The sequence below is a fragment of the Columba livia genome, chromosome 3, assembly GCF_036013475.1.
Source record: "Columba livia isolate bColLiv1 breed racing homer chromosome 3, bColLiv1.pat.W.v2, whole genome shotgun sequence".
Taxonomy (NCBI): Eukaryota; Metazoa; Chordata; class Aves; order Columbiformes; family Columbidae; genus Columba; species Columba livia.
Window position 1 is genome coordinate 35,277,883 of NC_088604.1, and position 24,922 is coordinate 35,302,804.

The 24,922-nt window shown below is 36.3% G+C and overlaps 1 protein-coding gene across 2 annotated transcripts in view; it reads left to right on the plus strand.

Moving 5' to 3' along the window:
* BCKDHB (branched chain keto acid dehydrogenase E1 subunit beta) overlaps positions 1–24,722 on the plus strand; it is a 115,544-nt gene extending 90,822 nt beyond the window's left edge. For both annotated transcript variants that reach the window (XR_010471217.1, XM_065056391.1), the window contains 2 exons: positions 19,234–19,386; positions 24,383–24,722. Coding sequence is in view for 1 of the 2 variants with exons in the window: in XM_065056391.1 (XP_064912463.1) it covers positions 19,234–19,374 (141 nt within the window). In the remaining variant the exon portion in view is untranslated. The remainder of the gene's footprint in view (positions 1–19,233; positions 19,387–24,382) is intronic.
* Positions 24,723–24,922: the final 200 nt, after the last annotated feature.

The window sequence follows — 24,922 nt, forward strand, 5'->3', positions numbered from 1 at the left end:
GTTGTCTTAGCTTTAACGGTTTTGGAACAGGTATCACAGAAATACAAATATTTGACAGCGTGGATGCTTGTTGTCTCGTATGGCCAAAGTACCTCCAGGGCTTCCCTGGAGTCCTCCTGCCTGAGGACACAAAAACCAAACCGGAGACTTGTTTTACAAATGCAATGTTTCCTTCTTTAAGTCTGCAGTTTAGTGGGCTGTAACACGTCCAATCAGTAAAATAAGTAAAAATAAGACAGTTTAGTGCCTTAGCATGTTTTGTGCTGTTTCACAAAAAGTTCAGACCTAAGCCTTTGTGTTGTTTATTGCTGTCATCTCACTGAGGTGTAAGAGTTTTAAGTAAACATGGAAAGCATTTCACAGCTCACAGGACTGGAGCTGTTAATCTCTGTGCAACATTAACCTTTTTTGACAATTTTGAGCCAGCCCTTTTGTTTACATAATAGAAAGAATTTAGAATGGTAATTAGTGAAAGTAAGAACGAAATCATATAGATTGTCTTTCTATGTAAATATTAGTAATAATTGTGAAATATATGGTTTTGTTATACATCATATAGTATATTTCTTTGCATAGCTTGACCCTAATAGGTAATAAATTACCTCTAATTGTCTTTATGTATACAATAAGCATATTTGCAAAATATTATCATTTCAAAAAAGTATTTTTGAAGCTTTATTTTCTATAAGCACAACATGAGATGATTGCAATTTGAGTTAATTGCTTCCGTGTGCTCTGGTTTATAGTAGCACTGCAGCTTTAAAATCTGAAAGCCATTCTCATGTCTGTTTCATAGCATGAAATTTTACAGTAGATTATGGAACTTAAATACAGGGTTGTAATTTTAAATATATTATTTCTATACTAAATTGACCTAGTTATCATTTATCACTTTTTAACAGGTTATTAAATTGAATTCTGAAGATCAGAAAAATGTTGTAAATAGTATTAGGTATTCAGAAAAAACCTCATAATTTTTGGTTTAAGAAAACCACTGATCAGTACACAGTAAACCTGTAACCTAAGTTTTCCATAGGTAAAATTATTATATTGATTGTGGTATTGTATCTGAAACTCTATGTTTAATTTTTTAAATTTTTTTTTACAACGAAATTAAAAATGTTCCTTTATACAGCTGTTCATAGGTTTTACAGTGAAGAACAGTTTTGAGTAATACAATGGAAAGTTCATGGGGCTACATTTGTAGTTTTGCCAAATAATGTAATTAATTCAGTGCAAAAAAATACACTAGAGTATAATAGTATAATTATAAAAATACACAAATTGCAAAATGAAGTGCAGTCATCTTATTTTGAAACAATTTACTGACTGTTAGCTGAAGCTTAAACACCAGTCTAGTTTCATGTGCTTTACAATCTGATCTCAGTGTATAAAATCTTTGAGACAATATAAATATGTTTAAAGGAATTGTTTTAACATTTAATTTTCATAATGCAATTGCCTTGAATCATGAAACCTCAAACCTAAGATGTTCCATCAGAGGGGCAGAAATCCTGTTAACAGTGAAATCCAAAAAGCATACAAGAAACAGCTTTTGGTTTTATGAGTCCAAAGACAACTCACGTGGTGTTCCTGCAACAACTTAAGGGAAAAAAAATAACAGAAAAACCCACTCCTTAAATCCTGCGTTATAATGTGAAAGCTCCGTGCTTTTGTTGGACAGCCGAGATGGATGAATCCTAAAGTATTTCAAGATTGGCTGCTGCTTGGAATACAGTCAAACTTACACTGTTCAGCGTTGTCAGAGAAAAGGAGTTATCTGCAAGCCCAAGTTTCTGTAATTAAATCCTGGACGGCCCCTTGGGTGGCTAGCGCTGACTGGTGTTATTCAAGAGAAACAAGCATTGCGTTTCATTTACGAAATACTGGAGTAGAAATAGAACGTGTCTGTCTCTTTGCCTAACACAGTTTCAATATTTTTCTTTAAGATAAACTCTAAAAGATGTGCAGGGTCTTGCATTTCGATGTGTCTGTAAGTCACGGCTAGATCCAAGGCAGTGATGAGAGGGAAAGAAGATGATAGACAAAAACTGCTGAGAACCTGGAGGAGGAATGACCATCCAGCCCTATTGTTTTGGGGCTGCTAGTATTTAGTCCCCGCAAACCTATTCTTTCAATCAGGCAGGAAGCTAATTACATGCAATGCTTTCCTCCTTTAGCAAAAAGATAAAGTGCTTCTATTTTAGGACTGGCTGTGGAGCTTTTGACAAAATCTTACTCTGCAAGAAAATGCTAGTGACAAATCTTTTTACAGTTTTACCTAGTGGTTTGTTCAGGACTAGTTCTCTCTTTTTGGTTGGAATTTCTGACCAACTTGAAGTTCTTGTTTGAAGGTTTGAGTTTCTTCCTGGACTGTGTCTCTGTTTTACATTCGTAGCTGTTGGATAAAATGTGTGCGTGAGGAGGAATGATCAGGAATTCAGGAGCTGCTGTCCCTGAGGTGAGCGTCCTGGCCGTGGGGCCGGAGTGTCAGACTTGTGCTCCCTTCTTTGTTGTTTGGTGACACTGCAGCTTTTGGGGTTCCACAACAAGAACACTCCTCTTCCCAGTTTTACACCTTTCTGTAGCTAATTATTAGGGCAGCTCTGTATTCATGTGAGTACTTCAAAAATGAGCCTTTCTGTAGTGAACAGGGTGGTCTTTCTTGTTTATTTTTTGTTTGTTGCAGAACAGCTGCAGCTACCCTACCTGGGGATTAGGTTCCAAATGTCGGATTCTCACTGGCCTGGACAACACCAGTCAGCCTTGAACAAAGGTATCTGTGAGCTGCTTTCTGGTGTTAATGCAGCACCATTCACTGGTCTTACCCAGAACAGAATTCCCTACCAGGTTTGGGCCGCAGAGTGTTTAGGTTATGGGTTCTGAGCAGGATCAGGCTTGGAACAGGGGGAATGTTGGTAAAATGTGAATGGTTCTTTGAGCATGTAGAAGCAGAGCTTCCAGTCACTGCACAAACCTGTAAGGCAGGCAGCGTGCAGGCACCTCAGACATGTCGGGTGTTCTGGAGATGGGGAATCCATTTAATATTTCGCTAAGGTCCCTGAGACCTTTTGAACCTGGGTTTCCAGAATTCAGGACCTTTGGTTTTACTGTTGGTCTGGTTTGTCTTCTCTTTGTACCTGAGGCTTATGTTTCTGGATCAGAAATTAATACGGTGTCACCTTACAGGTTGAAGAAAGTGTCTTTGGTTCACTCTGATAGTAAAACTGAGCGTATCTTAATTGTGTGTTTAATTTTATGTTATTTACCACTATAATGCTGGTTTTGAACTCATTGTGGAAGTATAAGGATGAGATTAACTGTCAGGAGGTCCCTCACTCGTGCTGTGTCTGTGACTCACCGTGCTTCCACTGGAGGGAGGAAAGGAAAAATCCCTAAGGGGGTGGCCAGAGTAAACAACCACCTGTAGTGAATCTGGGTACTGGGGCTTGTACAAGAATGAAGGAGATTTGAGCTTTTCTCCTCCTTTAATATCTCACACATCACTTGCACATCCCCCCGCAGTGTTACACTCACTTACTCTCAATTCTGCTCCCCAATAGGGAGGTTTCTGCTGACCTGGGACCCTCGGGCCAGAAGTCAGGCTCACTCGTGCTGTCCCACCACCTGCAATTGCTGGACTTCGATGCTAGGGGCCATGGTCCCTAGGCATGCCTGCCATTCATCTCTGCCATACCTTGGAGTTATGAGCATGTCTAACTTTATGTGGGAAACTTAGTGGTAGGTAGTCTTTATGTAGGCCGAGAAAATAATGAGTTGTGTTTCTTTTTTTGTAATGAGAGAAGTATCCCTTACATATAATTGTTGTCTACAAAACTGTATTGAACATGGATTTTCTCCATGCAGCAGGTCGATGAAACATTCAGTAACGTAAGTCACCTGGTCTGTATGTAGCCACCAATGGGAAGTTAAACCAAAATCTTTGCAAAGGATATATTGCAGAGCGATACTTCTTTCAGTAGCGTAGTTTCAGTGTCATCTTAGCAAGAAACCTGACAAATGTGCCTCGGTATGTCCTGTGCAGTTGCTACATCTTGCTATGACCTAATTTCTTCCTCTGTTCTGCTGTGATTGTATGGGCGAACCTTACATTTAGGAATGCTATTTGGCTAAGAATAAGAAATACTGACTATAACATCGAATATGCTTGTGTATACTGTGGGTGTCAAGATCATGTCTGCATATGTCTGAGTGAGCTCCAATATGTATTTTTTTGATGGAATTAACGTGGTTATATACTAATGGATATATTGGTCAAGTTATGCTGTATCCAGTCCCAAAGGGCAGAAGTGAAAGGAGAGAAAATGTCTCTGAAATATGAGTTGTTACACCATATGTTGCTGTGTGTTGAGTTAGCAAATTGTTCCCATTTATTCAGAATGCTTCAGATAAGCAATTTATCTTCAGAATGTACGGAGAATCCTTCAGATAAACAAGGAACCTGGTGAGTAATAGAGAAGAAGCAATCCAGTGTCATTCAGAACTAAATTACATCAACCATGTTGCATTGCCAAGACCATTTTAACAACTTCCTTTCAGATGAATCCCGCTTGGTTAAACTAAAATAGAGAAATCTAATTTCCTTTGAGGCAAAATCATAATCCCTGTCTATATTCAGAATACTAAGAAAAATATTTCTTTTATAAGTAAGCATGACAGGATTAAGTGACTAAATGTGGATGTTACTATCTTCACAAAAGTTGTGAAGATTTTTTTACGATTCTTTAATGATCGAAGTTCTCTGATTTAGCTTTGAGTAGGAAGATCTGAACTTCTCCCATTTTCATACGCCCTCTTGAGCTACTGGAGGGAAACATGTTCCTAAATACTACATGTAACATTATATACAGGTTTAGAAGTGCAGTGTTATGACTGTGCATCAGTGTGTTCTATTTTAGATATTTTTCCTTATAAGTTAATGTGTTTGCATACATTCATTACTTGTGGAAAGTTAAGAAATATTGTCTAACTGAATTGCGTTCTTAGGAAATGGGAATTTCCATTAGTAGCCTCATTTGAGAAGCCAATGTGTTAGCCTAAAACATGCTGAAATGAGTTTATAGGATCAGCTTCAGAAGTCATCTAATAAATGACATTTTGTTTTCTTTTATAATATGTTGGATTACCTGCAGGCTTCATTCACCTTTAAAGCTGGATATTATACCAACTTTGAATTCCAGCAGATAGTAGTCAAGAAATGTGGAAGATCTGAAGACCTTTCACGATCTATGTACTCACAACATATGCTGTCCTGTACATTGTGCCCATAAAGATTTTAGGACCTTTGTGCTGTCAAACTTTCGCAGTGGATAAGGACTGAAAAGAGAAGGAAATATGGATGGATTTTTAAAGTAAATTTGTCTCTTCTACTGCTTTTGATGGACACCCTGACTATTACAGATTTTGTATCGGTCCGGATTGGTGTTAAATTACTTCCACAATGTTTAACTGTGAGCATTTGTCTCATCTCGCAACCACCTGTGTAAAGACAGCCACTGTGATGAGGTGGCATGGGTTGAATTTTGTTCATAATTACTCAGGTAGGATTAATCTAAAAATTACATCTCTAATCCATTCACTTCAGGCCTCCTTCTTAGTCAGTAAGAGCAACTTCAAAGGGTGGCACGTTTCATTTTGGAGTAAATATCCCTATGGAAATATGTGAAACTTTTTAGCAGTGACTGAGAATTAAAGATCCTGCTGACTGTCTCCTGAAATAGCTATCTCCCTTACAAGAACATCAATAGCATTGGACATCTGGTCTCTAGTCTCTCAGTGCAAGTAAATGGCAATTGATATTATCCACCTTAAAGCTGCTCAGCTGTTTTGCAGTGTTAGCAATCTGTCTGCAAGGTAGATTGCAATTGTCTTGCAAACTGTATTCTAAGCCACCATAGCTTTTATGCATTTTTTTAAGATTAGTATTAAAGTTTTGATTTGCTTTTGGTTTTAGTATGAAATATTTTGAGGTTTTTCAGTTAAGTCAGTTTACTCCCAGAAGTACTTACTTTTAAAATTTTCAACAGTTTATGGCTTTATTCTCCCATTGTTCAGATTTATGAGTTGTCCATTACCCTGGCAGTATTCTGCAGTTTACTCAAAACCGCTCACACCCTCTGAAATGACCCATCCTGAAGGAAATCCCAGAGTAAAGGAAAAAAAACGCCTCTCTTAATTAATAGTTCTGTTTCTGTTCTCAGAGAAGCTGCCAAACTTAACGTGACATGCAACAGCACAGAGAAGAGTATTTAAACGCTGCTTAGCTGAGAAATTCAGATACATATTTCATATTCCCGTTGGGGGAGGCGGGAGAAGGGAATCAGAAAGAAAGAATTCTTGAAAACAGCTGTTTTAAGATGCATCAGTAATCATTTAGAACAGTTATATCAAATAAGTTGTATCAAAACTTTCAAAATATGTTTGGCTATTGGAAAACGTCTTGCACAAGAAAACTGCAAAGCAGCAACTTGAATTTCAGCATTTTTTGGTCACCATGCTGCAGTAAACCTCAGCCTTGGGTCAGGGGGTCTTCTAGGCTGAAGTTGTTTATTAACCACTAAAAGCTAAGCTTTTCTTTCTCTCTGTAATTTCTGGTGACCACTAAAATAGGTATAAATATCTTGAAAAATTATACACTGTTCAGAGAAAGCTGCTTAAACATCTATTTTTGTAGAGCTTTCAAAATAATATTGATTTTATGAGGGATAGGAAAGTATGCAGCCAACAAAACCCATAATTTTTGGAGTTTCCCTGAATTCATAGCAGATACAAACCATAAAAATAATGTGTTACATGTGAGCTTTATTTCTGTGGCTGTTTTTTTTTCTAATCAACCACAAAAGCAGATATTTGAGAGCGTGTGTCTTGTCCTGATCAAGACAAAGTACGATGTCAAACACTGAAAGCGGGATCTTCAGTGACATAAACCCATGCCTGCAGCATCTGCAGGATTCTTTCTTATTGTTATTAGCAGAATTGATTGACTATATTTCTACCAGCAGACACAGGAAAAATCCAGAATGAATGTAGACAGCAAATACGGTGAGAAAAGGCCCATAACTTCTTTACCAGCTGCATTTTTCTCACTGCTGGTTTTCCATCCTCATAGCCTTGAATTCCCTCCTAAAAGTGTAAAGTACTCATTTTCTTTAGTTATTGTATTCTAATAAATTTGTCAGACTGATGTTTTCTGAAACTTTATTTGTTACTGATTTTGCTGGGCTTTACATAGCAAGTGCATATTGTGCCAGATTAGCCTGACAGATTAGATCCTTACATTACAAAATCTTGTCAGTACAAGAACTGCAAGGTTTATGATGAGGAGATTGCGGTATGTTGGGCTCTCAAAAGTGTCACCAAGTTGCAAGAGGCTACTAGTAGTGTTTCTTAAGACTTGGTTAGTTCTTAACACTCTCTTTGGTTTCTTAGTTTAGTTTACTGGAGTAATGCCACAGAGAAATAATATATGAACGAATTTAGGCTTGAAATTAAAAAAACAGTTTCAAGATCACCCTTCATACAGAAGAAGTGGGCATAAAAAACCCCAGTAACTGCAGTACCACCACAGTACGGTACAATACAGTCAGATAGGATCAATTTATGTCAGAAGCCGTGGCCTTCTGTGAAGGCAGAGACTGGACGTAAATTCTGACACCTCATCAAGTCTTGTGTTCTTATGCTTTCTCAGAAGGTTGGGAAAGAAAAACTTTATCTGGGCATGGCCTGGTGGTCTCATTAATTGAGAGGAAATCAAGTGCGTGGGCTGGTGGGAGCAGGAATTCCCCTGACTGGATAACCATTGTTTAAAAATGTGTTTTGGTTTTGTGGTTGCACAGCTGGAAGAGCACATCGGTGTCAGTGGACCTGGTCAGTGGTTTCTGCCATCAGTAGTGACTTTATGCGATGGGAAATCTGATCTGAACAACAGTGGCTTTGGCCACCAGCAAGGAAACAGACCTAAAAAAAAGGCTCAAATTTCCACAGAATTCTGCTTTTTGTTTTCTCTCGATGCTCTCTCTTGTAAATCATATATCACAGTCTCTGTGATTGTGAGTGACTGGAGTTTATGCTACTGTATAATTACAGTACTGAATACAGGGTAAAACAAGAAGCCTGATGTGCTTCAAAAATATGTTAAATATTGAAAAAATCAGTTGACATAGAGACCTTTAATTCTTAAATGATCTTGCTTTATTATAATATCTGTGGGGTTTTTTTCAGGGGAAGGAAGTTAGGATTGTTGTTCGCTAACAGGCTTCACAGAATCAGACCTTGTGAATAGTAAAACAATCCCCATTTGTATGGTAGTTCTATTTTATATTTGTGATATTGAATGGCATTTGTTAGCGATTTCCACTCCTGTAGAATGGAGAGTGTCTTGACAGATTAATCTCAGCAAAACTTTTACTTACTGAATAAACTGAGGAAGAACTTCCTAACGTACTTGCATGAAGGAAACGTTTCAGTTTTTACTATTTAGCAGTCATATAAGGGAAAAAGAAAATCTCAGCTTGAACTGGGTTGCACTTTTCTTTTTGCAATATTACCAATAGCTTATTCTTACATTTCATTCATGCCAGTTGTATTTCGAGTGCTAACTGTGTGTAACTGAAAAGAAGAAAATTATTCCGTGTACTTTATAGTAGCTAAGGCTGCTGTGTAGGTATTTTACTTTTTGCTCTGTTTCTTCAGTAAGAACTTCGCTGTACAATTGATAACATCATTGATGGAAGAGATAGATTAGGTTATATAAAAGATGTATAGTTTTGGCCGTAAAGCAGAAAGTTCGTTAGTGGACGGAAAATTAAAGTTTTGTCATTGATTTAGTGTAAATCATTTTAAGTATGAAATTTATTTAAACAGTCAATCCTAACATAGGCCAAGTTAAATATTTGGGCTTAATCCAATGAAAACTTCAGTGAGATTCCTGAAATATAGAGTTAACCTCTACCATTATGTTTCTCTATTGTATAAAAATAAGTAATTTTCTTACCTGTATTTCTGTTCTTAAATGTTGCTGGATATTTCACACATTCTATGCATTTGTTGTTATACATGCAGTTCATTGACATTTTGAAATTAGGTCAATAATTATGAATTGTTAATTCTGGGATAAAGGTAAGCTAAAATTTCATAGTCTCTGACATATGTTATTCCTGGTCTTCATTTTTAGACCACTTGTTAAATTAAGAGATGTAGTGTTAACTGGTTTGGTAGTTTTATTAAACATTTTAAAATGAAAGTGTTTCACTTGCAGCACTTTTCTTGGTCTTTTGTAACAGAGTTGTATTAACTTTTTATAGCTGGAAAAATTTAAAAAGGATTATTTTTAAATTTTTTAGAGTTTCTTGTTTTTGTTTTGGGTTGTTTGTTTTTGTAGGATTTTTTTTTGGTCAGTTGGTTTGGGTATTTTTTTAGCTGAACCAAGGGGAGTAATACCAATTTTTCTTGACAGTGGAATAGCAGCGTAGCCTGTTTGTGTGAAGAATAGTTTAGAAAATGCAGTGAAAAATGATCAAAACTATTAAAAATAAAATCTCTAGGAAAGAAGAAAAGCGAATTAGTGTAAGAACATTGGGAATAACTTGGTATAAAAATTTGAAGTTTGTATGGTAAAATAATTCTTTCATGCTTTTTAAGTGAGTCTGTACCCAAAAGCTCAGTCTCCAGTATGGTTCATTCAGTGTTTGAGTATTCTTCTGCATAAACCTTTATACCTTCTATAAAAACTCATTGCATTTATGTCCATTCAGGTTTTAGACTTTACCCGGAGAATAGAAATTACCTCTCTGTACTTACCAGTCAGCTTTCCTAACAGTTACTTTTGCCATTATTCTGAGAGGATATTTAATATACGAGTTGAAACTTTGCACTGGAATACTTGACTTGTCTGTTTGAATTGTCAAGCAGCTTCCTATAAATTAAACACATAAGTAGAATAGCGACTTGGTTTAAAGAATATGCTATAAAATTCCTTATACATCTGTTTCAAGTAATCTAATATTTCCCTCCTGTTCCAAGTCCACTTTACAAAGACGACAATGTTAAAAAAAATGGTGGAAAAATACTAGGTAAGCCCCCACCTTTTTACAGGGGGATGAGATATTTGGTTTGCACTCGCCTGTCCCCGGCTGCCTGGCCAAGCTGAGGGTTTGCGCTGGAGAAGCGTTTGGTGACGGTCAGTCAGAGTGACAGTATCGCTGTCATCGTGCTGTCCCAATATGCAAATGTTTCAGTATAAAATGGGAAACATACTGTTTTAAATTATTTAATAACAGCAGTTGAAATTGCGTTTCCTTTGAATTTCATTAGTGTGTGTTGAGTGAAGGACTTCTGTGAGGACTTTGCTGCGCCAGATACATGGATTGACAAGGCTGTCTTTGCAGGAATCTCTCAGCTGCCTAAACAGCTGTAAAAATAAAAATACTGCTCACTAGCTATTAAAACTCTTAGCAGCAAATCCTTCCAGTCACTTCTGGCATGGTGAGATTAACCAGGAGATGTTTTTGCAAAATAATTGAGTAAGTAATTACAATGGTAGGTGATACATGGTGATCTAAAAGTATAAAATCCAATTATATTGGTAGGATATTTCTGGCTTTGTGATTAAAATGTGTAGGGTGTAATTAGAAGGGGGATGATCCTCAGTTTAAAAGCTTAACAAATGTTTGTTATATATTGCTCATTCGTGCAGAAAAATGACTTGTGATCTGCCAACATTTTCATATATGAATAATTTTGTGCAGGCACTTTAGCGCCATTGATTTCACTCAGATTATTCACCCATGTTAACGTATGTGTAACAGTTTGCAGGATCATAGACTGAACAGATGGGTTAGTAGTGCCAAGTAACTAAATAAAGCAAGTCATTTCAGATACTTTTGGGCTGGGGAAATCATTCTACCCGTGGGGCTTAGGGCATGCTTTTAGAAAATATGTGTGTCTTGGTGCAAATATTCATAACTGCTACTTCAAGAAAGTACACAGTAAACTTGGAGTGTCCTATAGAATAATATCATTTGTAGTGAATGTGCTGTAAGGTTGCTTGCTACTCTACAAAATAAATAACTTATATTTGAAGAATTTTGTCATGTTTTGGGTATACACTGTATAGTATATGTAATTTGTAGGAAACACCTAAGATAGTTTCTGATATGGTATAGCAATTATTACCTAGGAAAAAATAGTTTTTCTAGTACTTGTAGCAAAAAGATGGGAAGTGGTCACCTAGTGGATTACAATTAAATGTCAGAAACTTGTCAAAGAGCTTTGTTATGGCTCATGTAAGGCAGTAGCATATTCTGGCAATCTGGAAGTCCTCTCATAATACATCCCCTTGAGCATATCTGTCTCATGCCATTTATTTTGGCTGGCTGCTGCATCTTGTGCCCTAAACAATGCAGATTATAAATTTACTGGGGAGAACATAATTTCTGGCAGTGCATCATTATGAGTTGAATGTGTTTCAGTTCTAGTTGTAGACTCCACCAGGTTGGATTTAAATTGTGTAAAATTTTCGTGGAAGCTCTTAGCTGTTTTGCAGAAGACATGGGATGGGATGGGAAGAAATGAAAATTACTTTTTATTCGTTTACCTCTGCTTGTGGGAAGGATAATTTGTTTGACATTAGTGGAAGGGTTTTTTTGTTCATTTTGTTGTTGTTGTTTTGTAACTACCTTGGGAGTGTGGTGCTGATTTTTTTTGTGCAGTTCTACCGCCAAGACAACTAAGCCACTCACCTGTTCCCAACAGCTTCAAGTTAATGCTGTTGCCATGAGTATTTGTTGGAGTGGTTGTGTTGTAACCTTGATAAAGAGGATCAAATGAACAGTATCAGTCTGGCATTGGATTTTTAAAGATTGTAACTGATAACTTGTAGAGCTAGACAAAAACAAATGTGAAGGCAATCTTCAAACCAGCATATGAATGAGAATTTAACTGCATCAGGCAGCCATTGCTAAGATAGCTGGTGTTGTCTTGAGCAATGCACCTTATGAAGCTCAAAAGAGATGTAAAACAAAAAGAAAAAAAATGTTCTTGAGTCCATATAAAAGTCTTCAAATTATGACAGGGTTATGTTATGTAAAAGCGAGGTGATGAGGCCCTCTGTAAAATCTAAGATAGATAAACATGTCACTTGGTGTCTCCCGTCAGCTACAGAATACTGAGGGTGGGGAAGTTAGTTACAATTCTTCCTCTTGGATATTGTAGAACCTTTTAAAATCACAGTGACTATTTCATAAGCCTGTAAGCAATTCATTGCAGTATAAGTGAGGTACAAAAGCTATGACTCCCCCCAAAATAATGCCTGCAGATTTTGAAAAATAAATCCAGCTTATAGTGAGGAGTCTGTCCCGAGTTTGTGGTCAAATCCTCTTGCAGGGTGTTTACAGCTCCCAGAGGCACAAGTGACAATGAAGACCTTATCCTCATTTGTTTTACTTGTCTAATTATGCACGTTCCTTTCTGTGAAATGGAGGTACTGAGCTTAGTAGAGTAAACTGGTTATTTTTTAATATAAAGAAAATGCAAGTGGTCTGGAAAAATATGTAACATAAATGTTTTTCAGTGCCTTGAATTAAAACATTCTTTCACTGTCATTAGTTTCATCAGCTTATGATGTGCCAGAAGCGAAACACGCAAATACGTATCTGCAGTGACAGTCAACAAAGTAGCCAGGATTACAGAAAAATAACATATGGGATGTTCTAGATACTGACTTTTCAGACTGAAAAAAAAAAAAAGAAGGCATTTAATATTTCAATCAACTTGTGGATTCTTTACTTCCACATGACACAAAAAGAACCCAGATAAACAGCATTGCCTTGCAAGGCTGGTGTGTAGCCACACCATAGCTGCTATGGTGACCTAACGTCATCTTATAGGATTGCAGTTAAGGCCGTAGCACCAAAAATTCTACACTGCCTGAAGAAAGCAGTTTCAAAAATACTATGTTTAGTATATAGGAATGTTTTTATTCTTACTAGTCTGGGTTACTTCCACTTATATTATTTTCATTTTATGTTGCTTGCAATTTAAGCATCATTTTGTTGAAATTCCGTGAACATTTATTGGGAAACCTTTTAAATACACAGTATATAGTTGAAATATGTGTGTGTGTGTCATATAGAAGGAATTTATATTAACTCTCACCATCCTCCCCACTCTATCCGATGTGTTTCTTTTGATAAAGACAGCATTTAAAGCACACACACACTCTCTTTTCTAGTTAAGATGTTGAAACAGAGGATGCATTTATCAAACTGCTTTTATTTGAAGTTATTACCATAATGCAACATCACATAGATAATTTTAAAAGGTTTATGTATTAAAAATATATAAGTATTAAACCAGGATTATGTATTACTCTTAATGTTGCATTATGTTGTATATGTCTTGGATTCTAAAAGTGCTGTGGTCAGAAATATATTAACTTCTAATAGATTCAGTGCTTATGATTAAAAATAGCTGAAGTAAATTCTAATTTTAGCATGATGGATTTAAGAGGAATATGAATTATTCGGAAATAATTTTGTTAATTCTACGTGATAGTACTTTATCTTCTATATAGTAAATTTGGCTTCATCTGTAAATATTGTTTTATGTGATTCACTTCTAGAAAGACAATATTTACCATTAATGGCTTTTTAGTGGTAAGAAGCTGATGAATTATATGGAACAGACTTTTTTCCCTTAAGTACTTTATTGTTTTTTAATTGCTGATGTATTTTAAAGTAAAAATATTATCTGTTTTAAGTAAAAATATTATCTGTTTATTATAGTTTTAGCAGTCAACTGTTTCTCTGTATTTGACAAGATATTAATTATGTAAATTCAAAGAACTGGTAAAAAAAGAATCATTACAAGCTGTGCTAAATTATAAAAGTATTGGTTTAAAGTAATCTTAAAAAGGAGAAAACTGTCAGAAGTTAAATATGTGCGAAATATAATTGCAGAGTTTTCTGAGGAAAAATTGTGTTATTATTGTAACTATCAGGAAGAGATTTGTTGAAGCGTTTTAAGACAAATTTAAGCCATTAGAAAAAAGTGCTCCCTCTAAAAAAAAAGATATTTCTCTCTCAACTTGGAAATATCTCACAAGTGTATAGTACTTATATAGCTCATAGAAGTGACTGTTTAGAAGAGCATAACATATAAATGTTGTCAAAGCAATTCCTTTTAAAATTTGTAGCTTTTGGTGCTTGCAGCTGTCACGGAAAGTACTGTGCTGCAGTTATGCTGAGATATGACAACTGCAGATACTTGACTTTTCTGTTACTGAAAGTAAAGTCTTTGAATTAGTCTTTTTTTTTTTTCAGCAGAAACCAAAGAAAAAGACCTTTAATCTGTATTTAGTTGCAGCTTTATTGCATGAAATCCGCCTTCCATAAAATGGAGTTTGATTGACTGCCTCTTTGGAAAGCTCATTATGATATGGAATAAAGGTTCTTAACTGTTTGAACTCCATGCTTTAATTTATGACAACAGCATAAATAAATCAGAATAATAATATCAGAACAAAGTGAAACTGTAATTAAGATAAGAGTTTTCTCTCTGAAAATTTCTTTGAATATATATGTGGGGTTTTTAAAATTTTGTAGTCTATGGATAAAAAGGCAAAATTCAGAGTTCTAATTGACAGAAAGCCCAATTGAATTAAACCTAAACTAGTCACTGAGTTCCCAGGTCTGAATTTGTAGTTACTGTCAGCAGAAAATCAAGTAGTCTTGCATGAGAAATATTCCTACAGTTTGCCTTGTGTAATGGACCTCAACCTTTTGTTTAGTCTTTTTATTATTAGAGCTATAATATCAACAGAAATACTAGAATTTCTATCAAACTCTGCCTATTCATATTAGTCTTTAAAATAGACTTTTTGTTTGTCATCCTACAGAAAGTAAATTCCTCTACTGAAAAACACGAGTTGTAAAATCAATGTTCTCATACAGCAACTCTGTAGTCATGTGATATTCTTATAGCTCTTAATTTTTTTGAGTACCTGTATTGTTGTGAAATAAGAATAGAATGGAAGAGATCCCTGAGACATCAAATGTGGCAGAAATAATTGATTTTTAAAGGAAAGTTTTCTCCCTTGATGGAGTATTCTACAGGGTAGTAGAATTTATAAATAAAAAAATAATTCCTTTTTACTGATTTTAATCCATGTTGGCTGGAGGAGAAAGAATGCAATAGTTCCAAATAAGACCAGAATAGGGTAATTAAGGGGAAAAGTATCAGTTTGGAATTGTCTGTCTTGCTAGTTACGCATTAAATATTGTCATATACTGGTACTTACCAAAGTGTTTGCATATGGAGGTATTTTTACTATGAATATAGAATGATAAACATTCCCTCCAGAGAAAGGAAGCTCTGGAGCAATAAACTCTCTAACTATTTTCTCATTGGCCAGATGCCTGAAAGCACTTCCCCTAAACTGCACACCAGATTGCTTTATTTTTCTATACGTTGCACAAGGATGAGTCATGTTTTCTTTCAGTAATGCCCAATAATGGATTTGTTTTCTTATTCTATCTTTTTTTTTTTTCTTTTTACAATTGTATATCTGTATACATGCCTTCAATTCTCAGTCGTTTATGTTTTTAAGACCTTTACACTCAGAACATTGATTTAGCAATGAGTACCCAAATCTCTAATAAAGAGTAAAATGTACACTTAGACAAGGCTAAAATAAACTTGGATAAAGCTTTCTATAGCAGCGTACAAGAATATTATGATTTGGGAAAACAGAGGGAGTGTACCCAGTACTAGAGGATGCATTTCAAATATCATCATGCAACATCCAGCAAGTCCTTGGTTTTAGCATCTATTCTAAACATCAAGGCATAAAATTGTTGTGAAGTGGTGTGTGTGATACGTTTGGCTGATTGCTATGAATTTCAAGAACAGATTTTTAGTAGGATCTGTGCTCTTAAGTTGTTTTGAAAAGTCTTCCTAAATATGCATGAAATATCAAATGTTGAGATGAAATAATGTGACCAATTAAAATACAATAATGTATTTTCCAGCAGGCTATGAGTGAAATTCAGGCTAATGAAGGTAAATGGCAAAAGTCATATTGAATAACTAAGGCCAAAATTTGACCTCTGCAGTTAGGAAAGTGAGAAGAACATTGATTTAATGTTTTGTCTGAAGTTTTTAAATTAAGACAACTTGGATATATTAGACTAATAACTATATCTGTTCCCTTCTAAGCAATTTTTTTTTCTGACAAAACAATAATTTTTTACTTCAGTTGAATTTGCGAAGTTAGTGGATATTCCACTAAATTAAGTATGACTTTTCATACTGATTTTCAAAACTGAATTTAAAACACTTTACATGGAATCAGAAATTTCATGCCTACTACTTTACTTCCAAAACCACTTCATATTTAAGGTTTTTTCCCAAGATCTTTCCTTGAAAGCTGTCAGGTTGTTTAAATAGACTGTCTGAAATATGCAGAGACTTGAAGTCTGTAAGCTTGCATTCCTGTTGTGCGGGAGCACTTTGGGCCAGTACCATGTCCAAGTAGTATGGAGTAAATCCACTTACCTGAAAATGTTTATCTTCTATCGCAATTTAAAATAGCAGACTTATTCTGATAAGGTTGCACAAAAGATGTCTGCTAATTAGTCTTAGAAAGAGCTGGACGTTGTGTATTTAATAGTCTCAGTCGTGTTTCTCCACAGCAGCTGCACAGGTGCAAAAAACCTGGCAGAGCAAGATGTACAGCAGATGTGGCAGCATCACATTCGGGATGGGGTGAACTCTTGTTTCTCCTACAGTCCAACTTCTAACAGCAGCTGTGAACAAGAATCCCTATCAGATAGGCTATTTGATGGGCTGAACACTTCTCTTCAAGGTCAAAAGGGAAGATAAGTTAGGAATATGTCCATAGACTATATAGTTTTTTCATGTTAGAATATAGATTTTGCTAATGCTATGATATTTCAAAGTGTAATGCCATCTAATGAAGAATATAATCTCATTTGCTCAGAGTACAATTAAGTTAATGCAAGCAGTTTCATGTTCTGTAACTTCGTGAAAAAGTTTGGTTTGATTTGAGTTTAAAGGACATAACTTCATATACTGTCCCGTAAATTAGAACTAATTCCAGAGATAAATCAAAACCCCATGAACTGATAAAGTTTATTAGTTGTATTTTAAATGAAACTGGCTCCAAACCTAATGATAGATTGTTATAAGCAAAGACCTCAGTCCTGCAAAAGACTTGCTGCATACCTACGTGTATCCAAAGCACCGGTGGTAAAGTATTAGTATCTTCTGTCAAACCACAAGACCCAGCTTCCTTCTAATAATCTTATTAAGATATTTCCTTAAGCTTGTTTTATACGACTGCTTACATGTAGAATGTGGATTTATGAATATTTTTTTTAACAACCAAATACTTAGAATATGGAGCAGTATCACTGTGATTCTATGACTGAATTTATCTGTCCTACCGAGATCAAGACTCTTGTCTCTCTACAATACCTCTACATTGTAAAGTAGAAGTGCATTTTTTTTAGTTGTTTTCAAATACCTTATTCTGATGATAACGTTATACTCCACCTTCTGGATTATGATTTTATTTCCGCTCTGTAGAAAAAGGTAAATCTTAAAAGCCTTTATTCTGTGCAATTTGCTCTTGCCAATATTATTGCAAATGTTGTCAGTAAATCTGTAAACTAAGTAATGTCAACTGAATCACCTCCATTTTGCTAGGTCTGCAGCATTTCTGTTGTTACCGTGTTCACTGACATTAAGACAGTCTACTTGCCAGCATTTTGTAGTGATGTGAATCTCACTTTACAAAGAAAAGCAATTCAGTGCCTGAAAATAGAGCTCGAAAAAATCTTTATGTTGTTTGCATATATTTTTACCTCAGACCTATTCAGAGTCTGAAGTTTTCTAGGTGAAAATTCACTATTAAGTATAACAATACTGTGTGCAATCACACAACCTCTTGGACTTTCAACTTCCATCTGTCTTCCAGAAATACGCCCCTTCACAATACCCTGAAGTGGTTGCAGGAGCAAAAGGTTATAATCTCGGTGTGTTATGAGTATCTTCTATGCTGCCAAACATCGTGATGCATACAAAGCACAGTGAGTTAGAGTTAGGCAGCCATGAACAGGAAGGCAATGTGCATTCAAAACAGTTCATCAGTCTGAGAAAATACTTAGCACTTAGAAAATCAGAGCTCTTTGCCTGTTTTCCTCATGGGCCTGGTGGAAAAGGACTGGTAGATAATCCTTCATCTTCCATTTTGCTGAGCCAAGCACAGGGGAAGTTGGCCAGGATGTCTCAGTTGCTGCAGTCCATGAAGGAGAGGCCAGGAGGAGACACGTTTTGTCTCTTCATTTGTCTGCTCTGGAAAGCAAATCCATGTGCTAAAGATATGGGGAGAAAGGGAGCTGAAAATTAGCATCAACATTAGTTTGATCCGGCAAAGTTATTTCTGCATCTACTTCTTGCAGACTTTCTTGCCATCACTCTGGTACTTGCGAGTGGGAAGATTGAACCCCACTTTTTGTTTATTAAAGCTGATGTTTCGTGTTTCTACAAGTTACTTTCAGATTAATATGGTGTATTTGTAAGTTTGTGCCCTACTAGGTCGAGTAATGAAACTCTCACAATCATTGCCAAATCTGATCTCTGAATAGAATACAAGTTGTGAGGTGTAGTGTAGAGCATGGATTTGACTCAAGTGTTGGAGATATGAGTTCTAATTCATTATTTCCGTAATTGCCTGATGCTTCTCAGACAGAGTCTTAGTCATCTAAGGGTTCTAAGAAGTTTGAATATAATGTTTGTGTATTCAACAAATAATACAGAAAAACTACGTATGCTAAGTCTATGTTTAAAAGTGGCACAGTAAAGAAACTCTTAGTCCTTTGTTTCTAAAATATTTGTTTCTTGGCAGCACTTGTCTGGATGTATAGCAGATGTACTAAATATAACCTGCCTATGATTTAATACAGCACACATGTAGAAAATGAAAATAACATTAATACATGTTGTTATTTTAATATGGACCTTTGGGCAAAAGGAAGTAATGTTCTGGTTTGGACTAGTTATCCCGTAATATAAATAGAAAATTTGTGTTTCCAGGATTGTCAGTCCGGCAAAGTTCATTTGACCTCAGTTTGTGATGCAAGACTTTTGAAAATAATGGCCTCATTAACATTTATTATGTATTTCTGTTAACAGGAGGAATGCTTTTTGAATTTAGAAGCTCCTATTACAAGAGTATGTGGCTATGACACTCCCTTCCCTCACATCTTTGAGCCTTTCTACATCCCAGACAAATGGAAATGCTATGATGCTCTTCGAAATATGATTAACTACTGAGCAGTAGTACAGGTGAGAAATAATGTCTTATACTGACAGTTCGCTTGTAAATGATTCTGACAGAGTGATTGTAAGGTTTGGGGCTAAAGTACTACTCTTTTATTTAGTTATTTATTTATAACAAGAGTTTCTTCTTATGGCTATGGGTCTTCAGTCTTAAGGATGTCAGAATATTTTCAAGTAATGCCAGTGTTTAAAATTAATCACCTTGCTTTTAATCAATCTGAAAATTAAATGCCTTGTATCCTGAGAAGTGAAAAGAAAATAAAGTGAAAGGTGGAAGGAATAGTAATGCACAGAATATATTTCGCCTATAGTAGAAGACTTACAGTTATTTTATAGGCGAACCATAGTATTAAATGTTATAATTGTTCACTCTTCAGTGTGGCCTGGAATCTTGCAAGGTACGAAGGCGGCCCAGTTTACAAAAAATATAGGCACTGCATTGCAAACATAATTCATGTATTTTCGATGTTCTGTGTATCTGTAGTATCTTATAGTTCTCCTCAAATACAAGTCTTATATTTAATATGTATTCTAAAAATATTTTTTCTTTTAAGATTATGTGTAATTTGGTCATGCTTGAAGATTTCTGTTTGCAGAGGCGTTCAGGCACCAAGTCTGTGAAATAATATTTATTTCTATTACATGTCTATTAATCACAGTCTGTAAAATCTTTTGTCTCTGTTTCATTCTAATATAATACTCAATAGCATTAGGCTGTGCAGTGGCCAACTGGGATTTACTATTGTGTGTTGCTGTGGGAGAACTTCTGTTGTTTAACGACCAAAATTTAATAGTTGGGAAATGTGTCAATGCATTGTATTCTCTACTTCCTATAATTAAGTGAATCAAATAGCTTGGTTTTTAAGATTGAGTCTTGATGGGTCATTTACATCTGAACTAAATAGAAAACAACAGGCCTGTTCTCTGTGGAAGAAGGAGATCCTGGAACAGTCAGTCTGGGGATTTGTAGCTATGGACTCGGAAGAGGGGATGGCCAAGGTGGCCCCTATATTAGGGGCGCCCTCTTGTGTCCATTTTACCTATATGTTAAACTGTGAATTAAATTTAGGGCCAGGGATAGAAGGTTGTAAGTACCTCATGTTAATCTCGCTTATATGCATACTTACTTTCAGAACAATTTTTGTGTTTCTCTTTCTTAGTTTCCCTTGGTAGTGGAATGCCTGGATGGGAGGCACTGTCTCCGGAAAATAATGTAGTTCCACTTAGAATATTTCTACAAAATCACCTGTTATTGACATACCAGAGCATTTTTGTAGAATAGGTAGTAAACACTCTCTTTTTCATGACAGTTGTCCTTGCCTTTTATCTGAGTTGAAGTAAACTTATTAAAGACTTATTTTTTCTTTGGCACCTCTGTAATGAAGTCAGTGAAGCTTTTCTAAAGAGAAAGGGTTGTATCTGCTCTTTGAGGCAAGTTACTGGACCATGCTTGGTAACCTCTAATCTGTTTGTTTGTAAAGGAAACCAAAGGACCAAATATTTTTACCTCTGTGTAAGGAAAGGAAAACAAACAGAGGACATTCAGTTTTTCAGATAATTAGTTCAACCACTGTTCCTCCATAGCATGGTAAAGTGAGGGAAGTATGAGGAGAATAAAGTGGGTTCTGAGTTTGCATTGAGTTTGCACACAATCCAGTTACCACACTGAGGTCCATACTAAACCTTTCTGTGAAGCTGATATGGACTAAAATCTGGAACAGTCATCTGCATTCATATTTACATTTCTCCTGTGGGCTGCACTACATACAAATATTAGAGGAAGTTATTGGCCAGCTGAAAATGGGGATTTAGCATATCAAGGAGCAGGATTATTAGGGAAACACTGTAAAGACACAAAAACCTCTGCTTTCTGGTTTGTCTAAGAAAACATCCAGATGGTGGGACCCATAACACCATGTCTTTTGGCTGGTGTGACTGGATATTAGTGCTACAGAATGAGCTGCTCAAAGGTTTGTCTGAGAGATAACCTCAGTGTGCCTTGTTGTGGGACACATTACAGGGGAGTATTCCTTATTTTTCTCTGTGCTGTAGTAGGTAATTTGTTTTATATGCTTGATGCAGCAGTTGGAGTAGATATCCATCCTGCCATCTACTCTACAGTTTGCATATAAGGTGGTGTCCTTATGTTTCTGAGAAATTGAAGAATTGCTTTATATTTGCTTCTTTTTGTACTCAGTGTAACATTTATTAGTGACGTTACTTGCCGTCGGTCCAGATTGATGAGGTTAATGTGTTCCAGGCCACCTGACGTGCAGGGAGACAGGGGTATCCTTTCTAGGAGATGACGTTACAGTCTGTGTGGATTTGAGCACAGCCATAACCTTCTGGATCTTAGAAAAGTTGGACCCCTTCTTGTTCTTCTGCTGGAGAGGAGACAGCAGTTCCCTGCGGTGCACGGGGATGTAGGGTTGGATTTTGAGTTACAGAAACGGGCAAGCTGTATAAGTTGTTGCTTGATTTATGTTTGAAGCCATTTCTATTAGATACAACCTGGTGGCATGGATGGCTACCTTCTTCTTTTCCCCATTTAATCAACAGCTTACTAGAAATTGCTTCATCTGTTGCTTTCAGGCAGGCTGTGGAGTAGAAAAAACCCAAGCAGTAATTGCTAAATATATCACTGGTGTATATCAGATTGTCGTTTCTAACATGGCCTGAAATGTCTATAGTTTGAGGGAGAAGCTACCTGCAACTTCGTTTCATGAAGTCTGCAGTGACATGATTTCCCTCCCTTCTTACTGGATAACACGGGGTGGTATAACGTTCTGTAGTCCACCACTGTTTGAAAGTCCTCTTCAGACCTGCAAACATGTTCTATATTAAAGCAAGTGAATGCTAATTCCAAACTTATTTTTACCAGTTATAGTATGCTTTTCTTTACATTATTGGTGTGTCCAAATATTTGTGTCCTTATTCACATAAGTATTTCTCACTTAACAAAGAATAAATCTGCATCTTCTTTAAAAAACAAACAAATCCCTCCCTGAAATATATTTGGCTGTGTGCGCACATGCACCTCATACCCAGAAAAGTTCCTCTCGGGCACCTGGATTAACTCACTGCTTTATGTCTGAGGCTAATGCAGGGTCTCACACTAGATGCTACAGTCAATCATTTCTAAACTCAGCTTTATTATCTTAATGTACATTTGGTTTTATTCAGCAGGTGTTGACAGTGTCTCACACATGCATAGTCTCTTATCTTTAGATTGACAGTACAGATGGTTTTTCCTGCTCAAAGACGGCATCTGACAGTGCATACTGTATACCTCACCAGTGAGACAGGCAAGAGCAAAATCTGTATCTTTCAGCAGCTTCTTAGTTATTAAAATTTATAGCTATGTTAGCTATAAGAGAAATAGCTTCCAGGTAGGCAGCTGTGTTCCAGACAACTCTTTGTAGTTGGAAAAAAGATAAGGACAGAAGCAGCAGTGAGATTAGGATGGATATAAATTTCCTGGGTAGATGGAATGGTGCCTGACCGCTCATTTGGGGAGGAAAACCAAAAACAAAACCCGAAGAACAAAACAAACCAACCAAACAAAAAGGAACAGAAGAAAACAGCCACACATTTTATAAAACATGCTCTTGTGATACAGAAGTATCATATATATCTTGAGGGATGGCTGTAGCATGGAAATGGCAGATAGCCAAGTGCTTTTCTGTTACCTTTTGCAGCTTTTTCTACCACATTCGCATATTCTGTTTTCTTTTCGAATTCTGCATGTTAAAGCTTTCCCTGCTAGGTGACAGCTTACTTCCATGAGAGAGAGAGTGTGTGTGTATGTAGAGACATCGTTACTATTACAAATGTAGTCACACTGAACTTCGTTATGGAACTATTATATGGGAAGTTTAATCTTGGTGCTTAAAGGTTAGGGGATGATGGGGGGTTGATTTAAATTTATTTTTCTTTCAAGCATGTATTTGAAGTTGTATTTCAACATCCAGTACAGTTTGCTCAGAACCAGTGCTCCAGCTGGGAGAGACAGCAATACTTTCCCTTTCTCAACCAGTAAGTTGTGGTGGGAAACAAGAAGGGACCTGGTAGATACTTCGGTTTGTAATAGTCTGTTCTTTGCACTCTTGTTGTTAGGCAGGGCTTCATACACCTTAACTTGAGGCACAAGAGAAATATAACTCCTCTCCCTCTTTGGTAAATAAAATATGAGAGACTGTGCAACATCATTTCTTCCTAACCCAAGACTAACAATAACCAGATTGGTTTTTTTCAACCTAGTCCTCATTGTGGCAGGGTAGACTGCCTGCCTTTTGTAATGCGCTGTCTATAACCGAGTAGGATAAACAACCTCCAGAGGCATGAGCAGGAAGCAGCATTCCTCGTTCATGTTTTTCTGCTGGATGGCAAAAATCATGCACATGGCCAGTGAATCATGTCTTGTTCACAACCAGTGAGCAGTCCAAATGTAAGATAGCAGTCTGCTAGTGCTATGAGTTAGCCTGTCAGAATGACTGTTGCAAGTCTATACTTGCATTCAAACCTTGCTGAGAATCTGTGCAAGATCAGGAATAATGAAATTATCTTTAAAAAACCCTGTAAGTAGGAAAGGTATTGACTGTAGTTTTTCACAAGACCCCTCTTCGCTGTAGTAGTAGATAGTATAACTAATAGAGGTTTAAGAAAACAACATGTAACACTTTGCTTAACGTGCTAGAGTGGGGTGGAAGACACTTCATCATAACATTTTTTGCATAAATGGTGGTAATTAGTGTTGTTTTGACACTAGATATCAGTTGCAGCATTTCTAATTTCTGCATGTCTACCTTGGGAGCTTTAAAAATGTAATAGAGTTTTTAGTACATAATAAGTAATTATTTTGTTATAGTTCACAAACCTTGAGGTTAAGAGGACATGATAAATTTAAAATGTAAGATGACCATGCAGGGCGCTGTGTATTTAAGTTGTGGATATTACTTTCAGCTGTGAGATTTGTATTTTATTTTGTTACCTTCTTTTGCAGAGATGAGAGGAACGACAGAGAAATACAGAAGCCACCTTCAAAACTCTTGACACTTTACACAGATCTTTTGGGTTTGGAATTCACAGAGCAGACTGTTTTCTCTGAACTCAGCTATCCTTAATATTCATCTTGGCTGTTCTTCAGAAAGTTAAAATCTTCCTTAATTATGAAATCAGTGATGGGCAGCTGATTGCTATATAAGTAGTTTCAGATGCATTTAAAGATATTTCAGATGTCATATGAATGTTAGACATTGCCATGCTTCACAAGGTTACATCTCTAAACTTCACTGTGTAAATATTAGAAGCAAGATTTTATTCAATAAAACATATTATGCACATGTTGTCTCTTGGTTTTGTTACTGTTTTGGGAAAACCCAAATAAGTTATTTGAATATGACTGTATTTTCAACAAAATAAACCGTAGACAAACAGACCAGCTTGTGCATCTGGTTTGACTGGGACCTCCTTTAACCAGTGTCGTTCGCTGCCTTTCCGCTGGGTGGCTTCATGTAAAATAGTCCCTAATCCTGATTTCCTT